This window comes from Folsomia candida, unplaced genomic scaffold (assembly GCF_002217175.1).
Source record: "Folsomia candida strain VU population unplaced genomic scaffold, ASM221717v1 Fcan01_Sc010, whole genome shotgun sequence".
Taxonomy (NCBI): domain Eukaryota; kingdom Metazoa; phylum Arthropoda; class Collembola; order Entomobryomorpha; family Isotomidae; genus Folsomia; species Folsomia candida.
This window is the reverse complement of record NW_019091202.1, coordinates 1,739,822-1,758,818: the sequence shown is the minus strand read 5'-3', so window position 1 is coordinate 1,758,818 and position 18,997 is coordinate 1,739,822. Positions and strand designations below refer to the sequence as shown.

Below are 18,997 nucleotides of genomic sequence, written 5' to 3'. Positions count from 1 at the left end.
TCTTGTACATTTCCGGACGATTTTTTGAAGTAGTGGATTTTTTAATAATGCGAATTTTAACAATTTGTCAAAACTCGCCTTATTAAAAAATTCGCTACTTTGTTCAAAAAATCGCACGGAAGTGTACAAGATGTCAAAAGTGTTCACATTTCACTGCGCTATCGATAAAAATAAAGCCTCCAAAGAAACATATCGTCATGAAACTTCAAGTGATTTTTTGGGTCAAAAATTGTGACCTTTGACCCTGATGATATTTTTCAAATTCTGGAAGGGCAGCCAGCCCCAATATTTCTGGGCTACCACTCTGAAAATTTTCAAGCTGATATCGTTGCCATTGTGTGAGATAAAAAACTCCATCCATCGTGCAATTTAATTTGGCCCCCTATTACCTATTGTCTATTCAATATGCAGTCATGTTAATTATGACATGTTAATTAAATTTGTGTTTGCAAAAACTAGTTTGGCCAAAATACTTATTAAGGCAAACGTACGGAGACCTCCATTGTTTTTCTCACAAATTTTGACATTTTTTTAAATCTTACTGTGTAACATTTGCCCCGGCCTCTCCATCATGTCCGGATGTTGTTGGACCAACTCGAAATCTGGTCCTAGTCGCAACTCGAATTTCAAAATGTCAAAATGTCAAATTTGTTTAACCAAACCTACCATCTATTTAGTTGTATTATTACTACCAATATGACTGTTAATTAACTTGATGCCTTGGCCAGAAATAATGGAGTAAGAAAACAATTGCAACTTTAACCTATTGAGACATTAAAAAAGATTAGGAATTTAAAAAGACAAATTATTGAAAAACCTACGAATGTACATATTTACTTATCTAGCTACACGCTTTCGGATAGTTTAGAAATTTTATTGCTAGAACCCACCCCCACGTCGGATATCTATATTATCACACAGCTCATCCACCTCGCCCTCATCGATATGCATGATACACCTGAATTCCTCGACACTATATCTGTCGCAGATCGTCATCCAGTATTCATGTGCATCCATCCAACCCATGCAAATATTTGCGTATTTCTGCAAGTCCTCATAATTAGGGTGGTTCTCAAACTTCTTTCATAATTTGGAACGGCACTTTTGAAAATTCCTGCATGTATTGTTGGCATCATCTTGTACGGATTTGAAACATTTATCAAAGTCACCGCCATTCAAGTATCGGATGCACACCGCGTTTAATGGCTCTCCCACAAGTAGATCTTTCTTGGCGGAGAATAAATCGTTTACCAATGTAACATGACTGGTCACCATTCTTCTGAGGCTGACAAATAAACAATCTTCTCGAATATCTTGAGGGATGTGGACCTAAAATTGGGAAATAAGTAATTATAATCCGATACTGTAATTAATTTCGTTAAGCAGGATAAAAATTGGAACTCGTATTTTTCGTTTCCTTGAATATACTTTGCGACTTGAGGTTTGAGTAATGGACAAAGCCCAAGTATTACAAAAATTATCTATATGTTTTAAAATGCTACTTTTCATATTTGTGATTTTGATTTTGAAATTAAAGATCATGTTCAAATTATAAAATCTTGCAGAGCAAGATCAAGATTGAAAGCTAGAGCCGTAGATGAACGATCAAGTGATTAGCAAGCAAGATATTTTCTTGATCTTTGATCTGGTATCTGAGGTAATGGTCTTACCCACCTCTGTATTTGGTCTGCTGCATTTTGAGATGTTTAAGTTCAAATTTGGAGCATGAACATCTTTTTAGCTTATAAAATTTGTGGAAACTTTGAACGGGTAACAGCAGGGTTTTAATTTAGTTGCACATTTTTAACTAACCTTATGAATATAGTTCACCATCTCCATGCAGGGGTATGCTCCAATAGTATGCTCACGAACTTCGAGGTAATCCTTGATCATAGTATTTATTCCAGATAAGCTTTGTTGTCTCATGTAAGCCTCTCGTTTTAGGCTTGTCGTGTACGTAATAAACTCTTCCTTTATGCTGTCGGAAGTGCCGTCATCCACCGTGAGCATTTCGCGAAGTTTATTCAACATTTTGGTGATAGGAGTGAAGTCGGGAAAAAGTCGGTGAAATTTGTCCTTGTCGAGGCCAAATGTTGAGGCCACTTCGGACGGCGTAGCGCCTCCCTGTGATTAAAAAATTTTCACAGTGCTCAGTATTTTGTACTAACGTGTAACCATTTTAATTAAAGGAGAAATTTTCACAGAAAATTTCTTGAAAGTTTGCACATAAGAAAAACTACCGACGCCATAAACCAAGACAATGGCATGAATATCAACCCCATCTGGTCATCATTAATGCTACCGCTTATTTAAACTCCATACCTACAGTGCAACAAATATCATTTTTAATTTGAGAAATGTACTGTTTTCGATTTCCAAACAATTGTTAAAAGTCCTGATGTCCTGATGATGATGCAAGTTCAGCATCGAAAGCTTGAATAAATTGCTTTTAGAAACCACACCCATGTATTCCGACGAAACCTCCTCACATTTTAATTAAATTTTAAGGTACGAAACTCTAAGAATTTGGGAGTCAGACACTACTGGACCAGTAGTCATGTATGTATATGTCATGTCATGTTTTTTGTTGGTGTCCACGCAAGATTATAATTATCTTGCGTGGACACCAACAAAAAACAGTTACATAAATATTTTGACATACCATGACGGCGCCGAATGCATCCGTCACATTTCCTATTACGTCCGGTGTAGTTTCGTCAAACAGAGTGCAGTTGTCGACAGCGTCATCTATTTATGTAAGAATTGGTAAATTTCACTCATGCATTATACATACATACATATATTATTGAGTTACTGGTGGATTTTCTAAGATATTAAAGAACTTGCCAATAAACAGGAACACTCCCATCATCAAAGTATAAGGGGCAATATCGTTCATAAAAAGACCAAAACTGGTCAAACTGGTCAACGTGGATACTCCAGTTTTCAACCAGTTTCCGTTCGACCACTTTTTCCTAAATCCAAATCAATCAGCTTCCTTTATAAATAGACTTTCGGTCCTGGACACGCTCTCGTAGTAGAGGTCCGTCCGGGGGAACTTGCCCCAGGGGAGGTATTGAAGCAGGGTAGAGGGTGGAATTCTCACTTGTTTCCTTGTCCAGTAGCACTTCGTCGTTCCATGATTGGACCAAAGCGACCATGTTTTTCCTTGCAGAAATTTGTTGAGAGGCTGCGCCGATTTTCCCGTTTTCAAGTTGTAGATCGAACCGAACCCTATTGCGTGGATAAGATTGTACTTGCCGGTGTCACCTGACTGGAATCTAATCGCTCCCATCCGGGTTTGGTAGGCGTCCGCATCGTTCGGAACGCCACGGATGATGGGCGTTTCAAAGTCATCTGTGCCGTTTATTTGGGGTTTTACTAACATGATTGTAGTCTGCAGAAGTGGAGTAGAAGATTTCAAACTAAAGTGGTCGGAAAATTGTCTGGGTTGAACAAGGTTTGCGTACAATTTTTAGTATGTAAATAGTAATCGTAAACAACTAACTCTTACCTTGGCTATAAAAATGGAACAGACCCGATTGTCATTACCCGACTGCCGTCATATTCTCACATTCTGCAACAATTCACAGGGTCTTAAATAGCTGGATTTTTTTAAACTAAATACTTAACCTTTTAAAATGTATGGAGGATTTTTGGCCTCCTTGGGAACATTGCGTTGCTGCAGGAGAAAGTCTTTTAGCCTCCTAATATTTTTGGGCTTACTGCGGGAGGAGGTCAATTAACCTCCACGAATTTGTAGCTATGGTGCGGGAGGAGGTCTTTTAGCCTCCACCCAAATTTTTTCTCCACTGCGGGAGGAGGTCAATAGACCTCCCTAAAAAATATTTTTTTCGCTCTTCATAACCCATAATAATATTTTATGTCGTAAAATAATTACAAGATATTTGATCAAATTTGCACAAAAAAACACTCGGATACAAAATTGTGGACGTGTTGAATTTTCTACCATCACATTGCAATGGATTTAAATGAGCAAAAATTTATTTTAAAATACTCAAAAAACCCTTCCCACAGTAACCGTCTATTTAGCGTCCCTCCTATCACGAAACTAGATTTTCTCTTTGGAATATGACTCCCGAATCATAACCCAATAATCACGGTAAATCTCCCGCGGTAACGCCTTGGTCATGTCATTATACGTGGGTGTTTTATTATTAATTTTCAAAAGGTATGTTCCGCACTGTTTCTCGCCAAAATTTTGATGAAAGAACAAACTTCAAATACATTTAGGAGGCTGTGATTTTTTTCAGTTCTGTAGGTTAACATTAACACTAGCAATAACCCATTAAAATTTACCTCGAAAATATGCCAAAATTTACGACTTCATATCACTATCATCCGAAAACCGTTTTCCCCTGATGTCTTTCTTTAAGTTTCGAAACGAATAATAATCACTAAGGGTCAAGTCTGAACTGCACGGGGTGTGGTTTGTGCAGGTAAAGCGATTTTCGTCTGCACTATCCCTCGCAAAAAGCCAGGTATGAGGAGGAGCGTTGTCGTCTAAAAAAAGGCCAACTCTATATTTTGACCCCACGTTTCTTTTCAACCGGAGGACGCAGCTCCTTCTGGGTACCTGCATACGCGGCCCCAAATTTTATAAGGAGGGGACCTTTGATATCCTTGAAAATGGTCATCATCAATTTTTTGTCAGATTTTTGCACATTTCAATTCTCGGGCGGTGGCAACCCCTCCTGCTTCCATTGAGGGAATTATTATTTGGTCACCGGGTCATAATAGTAAACTCAGGTACCATATTTAGCTAATAAAATATTGAGCAGGTTCAAGTCTTCATTTAATAGGTTAAAATTGGCATTGCAAAAGTCGACTCGATCCTGTTTTTGAGATGCTGGAAGCAATTTTGGTACCCAACGGGCGGAAACCATTTTCATACCTAAGTCTTCAGTTAACATGGAACAAATTGCTGGTTTTGAAACACCCATCTCATCTGCTAAATAGGACAGTTTCAATCGCGGATCTCTCATTATTTGTTCCTCTAGTTTCCGGAGCCTTTCTGTGGAAGAAACGGATTTTGAGCGTCCTGGCGACTTTTTCCCCGAGACCTCGTTTCGCCATCATTTAAAATTATTGACCCAATTGAATTTGTGTTTTGTGTTGGGCAGTCTTCATCGTAAATTTTAAGGATTCAACCATAAATCTGCGACACGTATTGCCGATCCAGCATTAAAAATTAAATCACACTACGATATTTAATTTGCAAATCTAGCATTTTTTCCGTCGAGGTAAAGTTTGCCGATTTATTGCTAGTGTTTATGTTAACCCACAGAGCTGAAAAAAATCACAGCCTCCTAAATGTATTTGAAGTTTGTTATTTCATCACAATTTTGGTCAGAAACAGTGCGGAACATACCTTTTGAAAGTTAATAATAAAACACCTACGTACACACGTTTTAAAAGGTTAACATTGTAATTTAGTACATGTGTACATATGTATGTACCAATCACATTTTATTATTGCAAAAACGAGAATATTGTAATATATTTTTTATCATTATATTCATCATTTGAAGAAAAAGTACATAATTCTCATGTTTCCATGAGAAAAGCATGTCTTTATAGCTGTTATTTTTGCACCCGAAGCCTAATGGATACAAGATGAAAGACTTTTTAATTAGTTATAGAATTGCAGATATACATATTACATATTTGTATATTATGAGCAAGTTCAACAATTTTTCCGGTAGATAAAGTTTCTAATTTATGTAAGTTCGGAGTCCTCATTACATCTTTATTGCCATGCCATAATTACCCCAATTATAGCCAATTGAAGCAACTTTTGTGAGAATTATTTACGTACATAAATAAAATTATTTTCTACTTTCCTCATATTTTTTTCTAATTTATAAGTACGTCACTCCAGTAATAGTTTATGTAGCTGTAAGATCAGCCAGACAAATCTTACACCATTTAAGATACGTAGGAATGTATGTATCTCCAGATCGTTTTGTGGGAAGTATATATCGTACATTTTCTCAATAGCTTATAAACGACTACGCGTGTAAACAATTATTTATTGACTATAAAAAAACTCACAATTGAACCTTTTTTCAAGCTTCTGGAGTTGTTTAGCGAGTTATATTAAAAAACCGAACATAAAAAGTTAGGAGTCACATGAAACTTATCTTTCAATCGGCAAAGTTCAACTTTTTCGTAATTTTTTTTCCTCCACGAGGAAAACCAAGGCGGAGGTGTCAACTATATTTATCTTCAATGGGACCATTGTGGTGGTGGTTGACCTGGACCTTATATCCATATTTATCTACATATAAAATTCCATCCAAAAATAAATGCGTACGCTGCTCATCAGATCGATAACGGAAAGATTAGTATCATGTGACTATAAATTTTAATTTTTGGTTCGCTCTTTTAAATATAACTGGCTAAAAAATCCCCGTGTAGCATGAAAAATGGTTCCAAAAGTTATCAGTTCAATCAAGATAAGCACATAGCTCCAACGAGGGAAGTATGTATATACAATATTCACCATTTGCTCAATAGTTAATAAAGGAAATGTCAAAATGAAAATATGTACATAGATATGTAAGTTCAAAAGTCGTGCAACTATATAAAACAGGTGACATCGTTATTCACAAGAATTTGACATTTTTATTATAAGATTTTTTTACATGAAACTACAGATTTTTTAAAATAACCACATTACGTGTGTTTGGTACACGAGTTTTTGACTTGTGTACATACATATTTTTCGTTAATCACAAAATGTCTTCTTAATCATTTACATATAAAAGTGGAGCACTATCGTACTTAATTACTCCGCTGGTGACAAGTTGTCTCCAAGTTATTTAGAGTGTAGTTCAAACGTCAAGTTTGACTCAAATTATTCCTAGCTGGCCACCGTCCAACCCAACTTTACTCAAGGGATGAAATTGTCAACGGTCGCGTTACAGATTTTGTAGGAGAAATAACAATGCATATTTACTGGATATCCACATTCTCTGAATTTCCTGCAAAACTTTTGAGAAGTTGTATAAATTTCGCCATTTCTAGCAAGCTCAAGCTTTGATGAACTATACCTTTTTCAGAATGTTTGTTTGTTTGTTTGTTTGTTTAGCATTTATTCATGTGTTATTTCTCGATCAGTACATGAAATGACTGGTTTTCATCAAGTAACACGAAAAAATAGGAGAAGAAAGATTTAGTTAAATTAAGTCATAATACATACTAAAATACGTGACATTCAAAGCGTTATCGAACATTATTCCTTACAAAACTACTACAACAATCAGGATTGTTTCAGCTATGTAAGTCTTACAATCAAATAGCTTTCCCTGATAATTTCCATTTTTTTGAAAACTATGGAATATATATTTTGGCAGAAGTGGATTACGACTTTGTATTGCATGGTATTGAGAAAATTTAAAAAATTCTTGCAAAATTTATTTAACGAAAATTGTAAGAAATTTTCTAGCATATCATACGGCATTCTGTAGTACGCCTATTATAATTTTTTTACAAAGATGAATTTCAAAATGAAAAAAAGTGCTATTTTTTAAATTTCGGCTCACCAAGGTCTGCAACCCATTGACCAATTATCCGACGGAGTTGTAGGTGCATAATTACGTAAATAATAATTACTAAATAATTTGATTTTGGGGGTTATACATATTTATTAAGTTGTACAATTGAAATGCAGATCATTTTAATGGTAACGATGGTAAATACATACTTTTAAATTTGAACAAGTTTTCACGATGTTCATTATTCTGATGCAATTTCGGCGATAAAATAAATGTTTCTCTACATAAGCACAAATTTGATGGTCCATACAAAGGTTTATTCTTCGTTAACTACAAGCTTTTAACTTACATACATAAACTTGAATACTTTAAATCAACATTGCGTGGTTATTTTCTCCTAATCAGATGAAAATATAAATTATGTATACTTACGCGAAACCTAGGCAAACTGAAATGTATGATCGAGTGCCACTGATTTGGGCAAAATAAGATAGTATACAGAGGGTGTCCGCAGTTTATATGAACAGTATGAATTATCTTATAACTTCTGAACACGATGACTGTGAATTACTTTAGCGATCTCAATGTGTTCTCCATTCTTCCTTGCAACAAGTCTGAGTCTTGGTTTCCAACTTCCAAACACATTTTGACACGTTTCAGGGGAGACAAGATCCCATTCTTGATTTAGAACTTTCCAAAGCCCAACCAAAGTTCATGACTTCCTCTTGAAAATGCTTTGTTTCAGGCATCCAAACCCGAAAAAATCCATCTGACCCGTGTCAGATTACTGAATATGGACCTCGGAATAAGATGTCGAGGTCATTCCGGTTCTTTCTTATTAATCTTGGGCGTAATGCTGAGTTAACCAAGCAGTATGTGAAGATGCCGCATCGTTATGGATGCAAACTTTATAAAGCTCCTCAAATTGCTTCGTTCGAATTTTGACCTCCAAAAACGTATGTAAAGCACTCTCCATAAAGTGCTTCGAGTTAATTTTTGCATTAGACCCAACAGGTATCAATTCTAGCACTCCATGGCCCGTCATTGCACCAACCACCAGAAATCAGTCAGACAGCTTTTCCTTCTTTTCAGACCCATAGTTTGAAACCTGCTTCTGGTCGTTTCTGAAGCGAATTATTTTTATCCTGTTATAGTTTTGAAGGTAGCAGAGTGCCCCGGTCAATGTGACGACAAATCCGGAGTTTGTACTTCCAACATGACCTTCAAACAGCCTTCAACTGCTGGTTTTTTGTTTACAACATTGGATAGTTTTAGTGTTCCGAATTTCGCCTTCCTAAGGACTCCTTTTTCAAAGTTGTGATTTATAACACGATTAACGTGTTCAAGAGGCATCTGGGATTGTGTTGTGACCTTTGCTTGGTCGGAGGATTCTCATTGAGAGGGAGGCAGTCATTTTGCTTGAGGGTGAGAGAATTCGTCGTTTTGAGGGGTATGCATTTTTAAATGTACATTGGTCGGATTTAACTAATTACCATCGTTTTCTTGCAAAATTGATAAAGGGATATATGGGGGACACGATAAGATGGGTTTCAGATTTTTGGATAATCGTTTGGGCACTTTCCGCGGCCAAATTAGCTTCGGAAACCGCTTTTACGCCTCCCCCTACTTCGGGGTCACTTTTTGGGGCCAGCTTTGCAGATAGAAATTTGAAACTTTGCACAGCTGTAGTCATGACCTTCGAGTCCGTGTTTGCCAAATTTGGCGCCAATTGGATCATCCGTTTGCATGTTACCCGTGTAAATCTAGTGTTCATATAATCTACGGACATCCTGTAATATGCTATGATAGGAGACTTCCCTGATTAGTGGTACTGCAGCCTCACGAATTTTTCCAATTGCTAATTTCACTGGGTAATACTTCCACAAACCTCACCGTCTTGACCTGATTGTTGTTGGACTAACACGAAATCGGGTCCCAACTCAGACGTCAAAATGTCGCAATTTGAAATTTTTTTAACCAAACCGGCCGTCTGGCGGGATTCTGATTCAGTCGTTGTCAAGTCAACCAATTTCTCTTCGATTGGCTGGCCGATATTTGTACACGCCTCGCACGGACACCCGCTCCCACGAGGTCCGCTCCCTCCACATTTTTCCCCGCAATCCACCCCACACTCACACTTTCCCTTCCTCTTTTTCCCACAATACCACATTTCACCCTCTTTTCGGCACAAAACTCCGTCTCGATTCACCCTGAACCCGACCAGCTCCACGCATGCGTGACACGGGCACCCGCTCAGCGGCCCGCACTGCCCATCGCAAGTCCCACAGCGACACGCCATCTTCCATTTCCCGCAATAAAACAGGTTCTGCGGTGTCATCGCGGTGTCCCCGCCATCCCCCAGGGAACCCCCCGGTTTGGCCAGATCTCCCGCCGAATTGACTCTGAAACCGAGAAGTTCGACACATTCGGCACACGGGCAGCCGGATTTCGGACCGCAGACGAATGGAAATGGACAGTTCCAACAACGACAGGATTTCTTGTCGGAAAAAGTTCGCCCGCAGTAATAAATGGAGGCGGGGGACAGGCCCGTGTCCCCGCCAGAACTGGGGGAGGACCCAGTACCCAATTTGGCATCATAGCCAGCCAGGTTAACAGTCTTTTTAGGAAGGGACGATTTGCTCCCCTTCGTCCACATGATGAAATGTTCCTCTGAAATGGAAATTTTTGGAAACATTACAAATATGTAAAGTGAGCTTTGTAAAATTCTTAATTTATTTTACCCGCTTTTACAAGAATTACGTAAGGCCTTGTGTTATTAGGGTACACTTTATAACGCTTCTATTTTGAATATCTACTTGATTTGTTAAACTTTCACTTCAAAGTTTGTTAAATTTCCAAAATTTAGTCTCTGAGTTAATATTTCTTGCAAATATGCAACTTCTAAAAATATATTCTTCGTAGCTGAAAATCTTGTCAATCACAAAAAATTAATCAGTGTTTTGGCAATAAAACTTTTAAAATAACCGTTATCAATGTGTGTACGTGCAAATATTTTGTTAGACTTATTTACTTTCCTTGTTATGTATTATTAGATACATATCTCCATAAAGTTCCAGGTGCGAGTATGTGTGTTTGTTTGTCCATGCAGGTGATATTTTTCCAATCAGTGGGAGGTATTGTACACGTAGACTAATGAACGGGCCGTGCATAAAGCATGTAAGGAAAGTCATGCTGACAAGTAATAAATGGGATATGTATGTGCATAATAATCTTGATCTATTCCGCGTCACCTAATTTACATATTTGTTAATGGTGAAAATGTGCGTACTGAGATTTATGCAAATTAGATATCAACGGTGGAATCAACAGTGTCCAAAAATCTTGTGATTTATGCACGACCCCAACATTCAGAACCTGTATGACTCATTCGATCGCGTGTTTAACTCGTTCGACTTGTGGAATAGAATAAATGAAATGGGATCGCATGTGAAGGGCTAGATATAAAGGATGTCATTTATATAAATACACTTTTTTTACCTTTCGCGACAAACATCTAATGGAATCTTTATCATAGAGATGTGACGCCGTGCGTGGCTAACACCTCCTTAGAAATCAGCGACATTCTTTATGTACGGTCCTTCATTTAGACAAAAAATGACAGAAGCGCAAACTTTTCTCTGTACACTGATATATACATATGTATGAACATTAACAAGTTGGATATTTACATGTGTATGAAACTCTTGTCCCCATATGGTCACGTATGTATGTATTTAGACCATGCATGTATGTATGTATGTATGTACGAACAAATTTGCATACGAGACTTGCATAATGAAGTCAGCATCTGCAAATTTGTACTCATAATTTTATTCACAGTTCACTGGGAAGTTTTACTTTTGTTGCGGAGCAAATACGATTTTTATTGTCAAATACGCATATTCAGCAAATTATAAACAAATACATACATATTTACAAAATGAAAACTTGAAACGGGAAATGGGGAAGATTTATTCAAAGGCAATATACAGATTATCCCAGTCTTGATTTTCAGTGATCATTAACTATCTACATAATGATGGGTAAATTTCTCCTTACATAAAGCATGCTTCCCACGACTTACATAAGCTATTTAATTTACCTGATATGACTGAATAATAGCAGTTTTCCTTTTGTTTTCAAAGTGTAAGGCGAATGTGTTCCAAAATTTAGAAAAGTTTGCTGCATGCGTTCAAGATCACGCATAAACTACTTTATTCTAGATGAAGAATTTGATTAATGCCAACATGTTACAATCGACTGTACATATATGATTCATTAGTTAGCTCCTCGACAAAAATTAATTTTGGAGGTATCAGAGATATGTACTAATGATGTACAACACGTTCATATACATATTTTATTGAACCGCAAGGGATTATGTATATTGCTAAGCCCGAAGATTAATACGAATACATTTAATTATCTTAAACTTATACTAACATTCACATTACAAATATTTGTGGTAAATTTATATCGGTATCAAAGGACATTTTGTTTGAGATACATTACTTATTGATTCGCCGTCGCATTTATAACTAAATTTTAAAATTAACTGTGGTACCTTTTAATTTTTTTATTCGAATCGATAAAAATTTGGACTATGCGAATAACTGCATATAATAAGCCTATCAAAATAACAATTATATGGTATCTTTTCTTCAAGCTTGCGAGAAAATATTTCAACTTTTTCTTTATTATTTGGGAAAACGGTTTGATGAAAAGCTCAACTAAATAGCAAAACGTAGAAAATCCAATACTTACTCCAAAAATCCCGAATACTGTCAGCAGGCTACTCTGCAGGGGAAGTCTACTGACAACGTGACCCTTATCAAACTTTTTAGGGTCCTTTGCAAATATCTTATCCGTAATGTTTTTCAAGACCTCTATTTCCATAAGATCTTTTGAGCTTTGCTTTAGTTTTTGAAATATCCCCGCTTCATATAATCCTTCTACAATTTTAGGTAGTTTGGAAGATTTCGAGTAGAAAGTATTAATAAAAATTTCAGTTTCTCTTAATTTATCTTTCCCAATGTAAAACTCGATGTTTGGATACCTTTTTTGCAGATAATTTTTTAATGAATTAATAACCTTACTATGCCCGAAATAGATGGATTTTTCACAATTCAATATTTCTTCTATTACCCATTCGTTTATTTGGGAAATTTTTATATAATCTTCTTCGGATTGGTCAACAGAATTGGAATTATTATCTTCTTCCAGTTGTTTACCTGAATCCGAATTATCATCTTCACCCGATTGGTCCCCAAAATCCCACAGTTTTTTAGGATACCACCGCATATCTTGATCAAGAAGCATCAAGGCAAAACCATTTATAAGTTTTTTTAACTTTAAACTTGGAAATAAAAACATTTCAAATAATAAATAAACCGTAGTAACGTTAGAAGTAGCTCACCCTGTAATAATGATTTGGTTATACTTGCCCCAAAGGTGCAGAAAAACGCAACAAAATAGATACATAATTTTTTTGCAATTATGCACCAATGGTGCAGAAAAATCCAACAAAGTTGATCAATAATGTTTATCAATATTGCACCAATGGTGCAGAAAAATCCAACAAAGTAGAGCAATAATGTTTATGCAACATTGCACCAATGGTGCAGAAATATTAAACAATATAGCTCAATAATTATTATGCATCGAGAAGCGTCCAAAAATTGTGCACTGGTGCAGAATTACCTAGGAACGGTCAACGATAATTTTGAAAAATTTATGTCAAAACTGTATGATCATTTCTCCCGGATATTCTGCATTATTGGTGCGTTTTGCGTCCCTGCGTCCAATTATTTCGCATCATTTTGTGTTCCCGATTGTTAGATATCAATGGTCCTATTAACTCGTTAAAAAATTTGATTCGGTTTGTTTAGTACCAATTGTGTGCCTAACGTATCCAATAATGGTCAAGGGGCTGTTTAATTAGCATCAATTGATGCAAAAAGGTCGTTAACAGACAGACGGACGGACGGACGGACAAGAGGAATTCAATAGCTCCCGTGCTACGCAGGGTGAGCTAATAATTTGGATCAAAAGAATCAAAACCATCAAAAAGTTTACTTGACAAAACACTAAAACAATCAGACTCGTTGTGATATTCTCTATAGATGCGAGTCTCCGATTCTACTCTGCCTAGGATTTCATCCTGAAAACGATTAAATGTAGTTTCCGAAAATGTTTTTTCTTTCAGGATGGGCTTACATAAAAGGGATTTAATTGTATCAAATAGTTTTGGGGGTGGAGGTCCATTAACCTTTGTAATGAGGAAACTGATATATCCGTTACTCAAAACGACGGTCATTAACAAATAAAATATCGAGACAATTCGAAATGCATTACTTTTCCCTAAAGTTGAACAGGACGGACTTGAAGGTTCTTCGACAATGTTGCCAAGATAGAAGAGCAAACTTGTCAGCGCACCCGTTACCTTTAGATAATACTTAACAAATATATCAGTAAATAGAGTAATTGCAATCAGTGTAAATATCGAAAGAATCCACGTGGAAAGATCGAAAGGCTTCTTGTAGATGGAGTAGACAATTTTCTCTACCTTGTGACAAGATAGATAGTTGTATGAAATTTGTGTGTAGAAGATAGATGTTGATGGTAGTTTCATATCTTCAGACTTATCCAGTGCTCCTATTTTTAGGGAGGGAAATGTTCCGTGATAATCCTCCTTAAAAGTTTCAATTAATTATTAAAAATTATAATCAGTTATTTAAAAGTGATTTTTTAATAGATTTACACTTTTGTAATAGCACCTCCCATGAAACAAGTTTTGATAGGCTTCAGGTAAATTGTGAATAAGTTCGTCGAATGTTGATTTATCTTTCAGTTCTAACAAATCACTTTGTCGTAATATCCAACAAGGTTCTCTTATATTTGTTTCATAGACAAATATCCTGTCTAAATTTTCAACTACATGACATTTCAAACTATCCTTGTCCACGCCGGTGTAATGAAATGGATCCCAGCAAATGGTGTGTGATGACAATAAGAGGAATTTAAAGTTTGTAAAATAAACTTTGATAATTCTATTATAGCCCCAGTACTCAAGGAATTCGGGCCCCGGTCGGTTAGGTATAAGTATTACTGTGACTTCGTCTTTAACCATTAAATGTAGCTCGTGAACGGAGTCTATTCTTTGAATGATTGGGACATATCTTAGCAAATAGTATATAATATGGAGAGAAACATGCTTGTTCAAAAATTCCATGTTATAGTAAAATACTACGGCGATGCAATTCCATTTTTTATCTGTAAACGCTTGTAGTGTTCTCAAAGCCCTGATTATGTTTGTCACTAAGTACATGTTAATACGAAATATCTCTATTGGAGCGCCATTTGTGTGTTCTAAATTTTCCGTGGACAGCCCAAAACTGAACAATATTTGTCTAAAGTTTGTTGTTGGGCTAATTATATTGTGCAGTTTGGGAGAAGTGTAAGTACCAAAGTTAATGGATTGAGAAGAGATTTGATGGAGAAGAAGGAAATTTAAGAGGAATAGCAGCATCGAAATTGCCATGGCTAATATTGACTTTTCCCGTTCCAATTTCCTTCCAAGTAAAGTCAGGAAAGTGGAACGGGACTACGTAGTGTTTTGCGGTATATTTTTTCCACGACTGACTATTAACTGATATTACCTTGCCCACAGTGAATATACATAAAAGTATTATTAGCCGACCTTTTCAGGTTATATAAACTTGTTCGTGTTTTTGTTAGATTTCTAATTTTATGCATATGTACAAGTCTTATGTATGTCGTCAAATCCTTCAAAAAGGCACGTAATGCTTTTAAAGTTTTTGGGTAATTAAAAAAATACCAGAAGGCCCCTTCTACGATTGGGGAATGTGATACATACACAAAAATGACAGGTTTGTAATGCAGGTGAGGAATATATGTATAAAATATTTGACCGAAAAATGTATATTAAGGTAAGAAACAAAGATCAAAGGCAAACGTAAAGAAAACAGAGTTACATACCTACATGCATATGGTTAAATTTGTGAAACAAAGAGAAATGCCAAGAATTTTAAGAAAATTTGAAAATGATAAAAAAGTTGCAACAATTTTTCTAATGTTTGTAATATTTCTAGTCAACAGGCCAACATGACTAACTTTCTCTATGCAAATGTTATTAGGTATATATGTGTATTTACACATTTACATATGCATGTAATGTCTCTCTCTGTCTGCAAGTTCCAGGTGTTATCTAAATAGTGTGTTTTTTCATGGAGGTGATATTTTTCCAAGCAGTGGGAGGTATTGCATACGTAGATTAATGATCGGGCCGTGCAGAAGGCATGTACCACAATGGGCTGGAATGTCAGCTAACGGAATATGCATGTAAATACTATTGAATTATTCCGACCTTATCTACATATTTTGGCTCGTTTACTCAACTAAGAAAGGCTTATGCATGAGACTTGTGCAAATGAAGTGACCATATTTGGCAAACAGTGTATGCACAAAGTTTGGTTACAAAAATCTGGAGAATTAATAATTTGTGGACAGCCTCGAGAGAGACGAGATATGTACATATGACTCATCGGATCGCGTGCGTAACTCCTCAGACTCATGCATGGAATACATAGAATAAATGAAATGGTATTGCATGGTAGGTGGCCAGTTTGAAAGGATGCGATCGATATTTTGAGACGTTTTTTTACCTTCATGGAATCATTTTCATTTAGGGATATGCTGACCGGAAGCTTATTTCTCAAAACCATGAGACGCAGAGAACCAGATTCTTTTCTCAAACATATGTACCTTAGTATTTGGTCTTTCAACCAGTTACGTTAGCCATGGCCAGAACTCTTTCGCTTAAGCTATGTGCTCATTTTTCCAGTGATTTTTTTGGTATGCAATTGTACTTTTCTCGAACTATCGTTGTTAGCAACGCGTTTGGGTGGGTTAGGATTCATGTACATATCCCACTTAGGTATTGGCCAATCATTATCCAAAACACTCACATTAAGATTTTTATCAGACCACACTCCGTTCATCCAAACCGTTTTACCCTGTCCTCCACTTAGCGTCATCGTCGTTGTTGAAGCGTGAGCTTCAGTACCAAAGTGCATGAATACCACTGACTAATATTTGGTGAAATTCCTTGATTCTCATGCTATCAAAATATTTAGGTCGCATTTTCTCTATAAAATTTCTTACGTTGACATTTGCAGTATATATGCAATATGGAGGGTTTTTAGGCCATGCGTAAAAAAACACCCTCTACCATAGCTTTCGAAAATGAGATTCATTTCATGAAATTTAAAATGTCATCAGGAACATATTCCCGAAATAGATTGATTTTTCACAGTTCAATATTTCTTCTATTACCCATTCGTTTATTTGGGATGTTTTTATATGATAATCCGATTGTTTACCTGAACCCGAATTCATCTTCTTCCAATTGTTCACCTGAATAAGGAAATCAATGAGGAAAGGACTGCATGAGATGAGTGACAGTGAGGATCTGTGAGAACGAGAGCAACAAGTAGTCCAGCATAAACAAATGCAGACCACACAGATTTATTTATCTTAGTATCATCTTACCTAGTCGAACTTCTCGTCTTTTTCTATCCGCCTGTCATGTAAATAATTTTCCATAGTATTGATATCCACGAACATTAACTTATTCTCTGGAAATTCAAATGTTATCCACGAACATTAACTTATTCTCTGGAAATTCAAATGTATGTCTATCGTACGTGCATCTGTACAAAATCTTTCCGCTTATCATCCGTATTTCTTTCACATACAGAATTCTGTTGTCGTTAAATCTTGCTACATACGACCCAACTGTAAACTTGCACTTATGGAATAGGATACCCATTTTAATAACAACTGTATGCCTCCTTGTACAGAGATTCGGAAGACGAGACTGCTTATTGTATAAAACGCAGTGACTCTTAAAGTTACTCTAAATGAACTGATCGAGAGTATGCATGAAAGTTGCTGCTGACGCTTCTGACATTAATTTTCCGAGAGTTAGCAGGAGTTTTTCGAATGAAATCAAATTTGTGGCGAAGGGTCTCTGCGACTCTGTTTATATACTGGTATTAGTGGTGGCGCTGACCCAGGATATATGTTAGTGGGTCTTTGGTTGATGAATAAAGGAACTCGCAAGGTGTTACTATGACAAGATGCGCATTATTCATGAAATTTGATTTTATCTACATAAGGTTAACCATTTCTGTCAAGGGTAGACTTTTCGTTTTCAAATGTGCATTCTTATAATCATATTGATCGAGGAGAGGCCGAATATTTCATGCAAACCCATTATATGAATGAGATGGAGTATGCCGTCGTGAGACAAAGTGTTGGGCATATAAATTTATTCAATGCATATATTTTCATTTTGTAAACCCACCACCACATAATATTAAAGTGAATGAAATACCCACCACCAAACATATAAAGCAAATAAAATAAAAGTGTAGCAAAATTATTAATTTTCTTCGTCATCTGTCGTCTCGTTTTCGTCGTAGTCCATGTCTCCGTCGTCCTCATCATTAATCACGACTGCGTGTGCGAATTGATCATGGGCTTCCATAATTGTAATCTTCATTCGGAGGCTCCATAATTTTGCAGCCAGCATCGCGGCTGCATCGATTAGTTGAGAAGCATTCGAATTTCCTCACGCTCTGCTTTCCTTCAACTCTTTGAACCTGGCGAAAGACGACCTGGAACAGGCCGCGGTCACTAATGCAGGGACGACTGGCCAAAAGTCTACAAACAAACCATAAGTATAAAATGCAATTAGCTTTATTAGCTCACCCTGCATAGCACGGGAGCTATTGAATTCCTCTTGTCTGTCCGTCCGTCCGTCCGTCCGTTGACGAGTTTTTTGCATCAATTGATGCTGATTAAAAATCCCCTTGTCCATTATAGACTTGTTTGGTCCCACCATTGGTATAGAACAATCCGAGCGCAAATGGTGCAAGTTAATTGAGCAAATAGATCGAGATAGGACTATAATTTTGGAATAAGTAGCACCGTTAGTACCGAGCAATTGGTTATTAAAAATGATGCGTAACAATTGGGATATCTATTTCCCTCAAAAAATTAATGATGGGTAACAATTGGGCCATCTATTTCCCCCCAAAAATCATGTCAGAATTCTGTTCTATTTGTTCGATTATCCTGCACCATTAATGCAAAATTATTTGAAAATTCTATTCTAATCTGTTTGCTCCATTATTCTGCACCATTGACGCTAAAATATATAAATTTTATACTTGCGGTTATTCAGCACATTTGGTCTAAAGTTAAATGAAAGTAATTCCGACATTTTATATATTTTCCCGTTTGTATTGCACCATCGGTGCAAGAATGTATAAGAGTCATGATCTATTTTGTCGGCTTATTTTGCACCTTCAGTGCTAACTTCTGTCTAAATAATTATGACAGGGTGAGCTACTTCTAACGTTACTACGGTTTATTATTCATAAATAAACTCA

The 18,997-nt window shown here is 36.5% G+C and overlaps 1 protein-coding gene and 1 long non-coding RNA gene across 2 annotated transcripts; one reads left to right on the top strand and one right to left on the bottom strand.

Annotated features, from left to right (window-relative positions):
• Positions 1–120: 120 nt before the first annotated feature.
• On the top strand, positions 121–2,459 carry LOC118436665. Its single transcript, XR_004835623.1, has 2 exons — positions 121–1,878; positions 1,945–2,459. It is a non-coding gene; the product is annotated as an uncharacterized LOC118436665 (long non-coding RNA).
• Positions 2,460–7,815: 5,356 nt separating this feature from the next.
• Positions 7,816–10,644, bottom strand: LOC118436804. Its single transcript, XM_035855417.1, has 2 exons — positions 10,262–10,644; positions 7,816–10,190 (listed from the first exon to the last, which is right to left on the bottom strand). Exon 2 carries the CDS (start codon positions 10,174–10,176, stop codon positions 9,385–9,387), a length of 792 nt encoding a protein of 263 aa, XP_035711310.1. The 5' UTR covers positions 10,177–10,190; positions 10,262–10,644; the 3' UTR covers positions 7,816–9,384.
• Positions 10,645–18,997: the final 8,353 nt, after the last annotated feature.

Coding starts and splice junctions, on each gene's coding strand:
- LOC118436804 (XM_035855417.1), bottom strand. CDS start 10,176: ATGTGGACGAAGGGGAGCAAATCGTCCCTTCCTAAAAAGACTGTTAAC.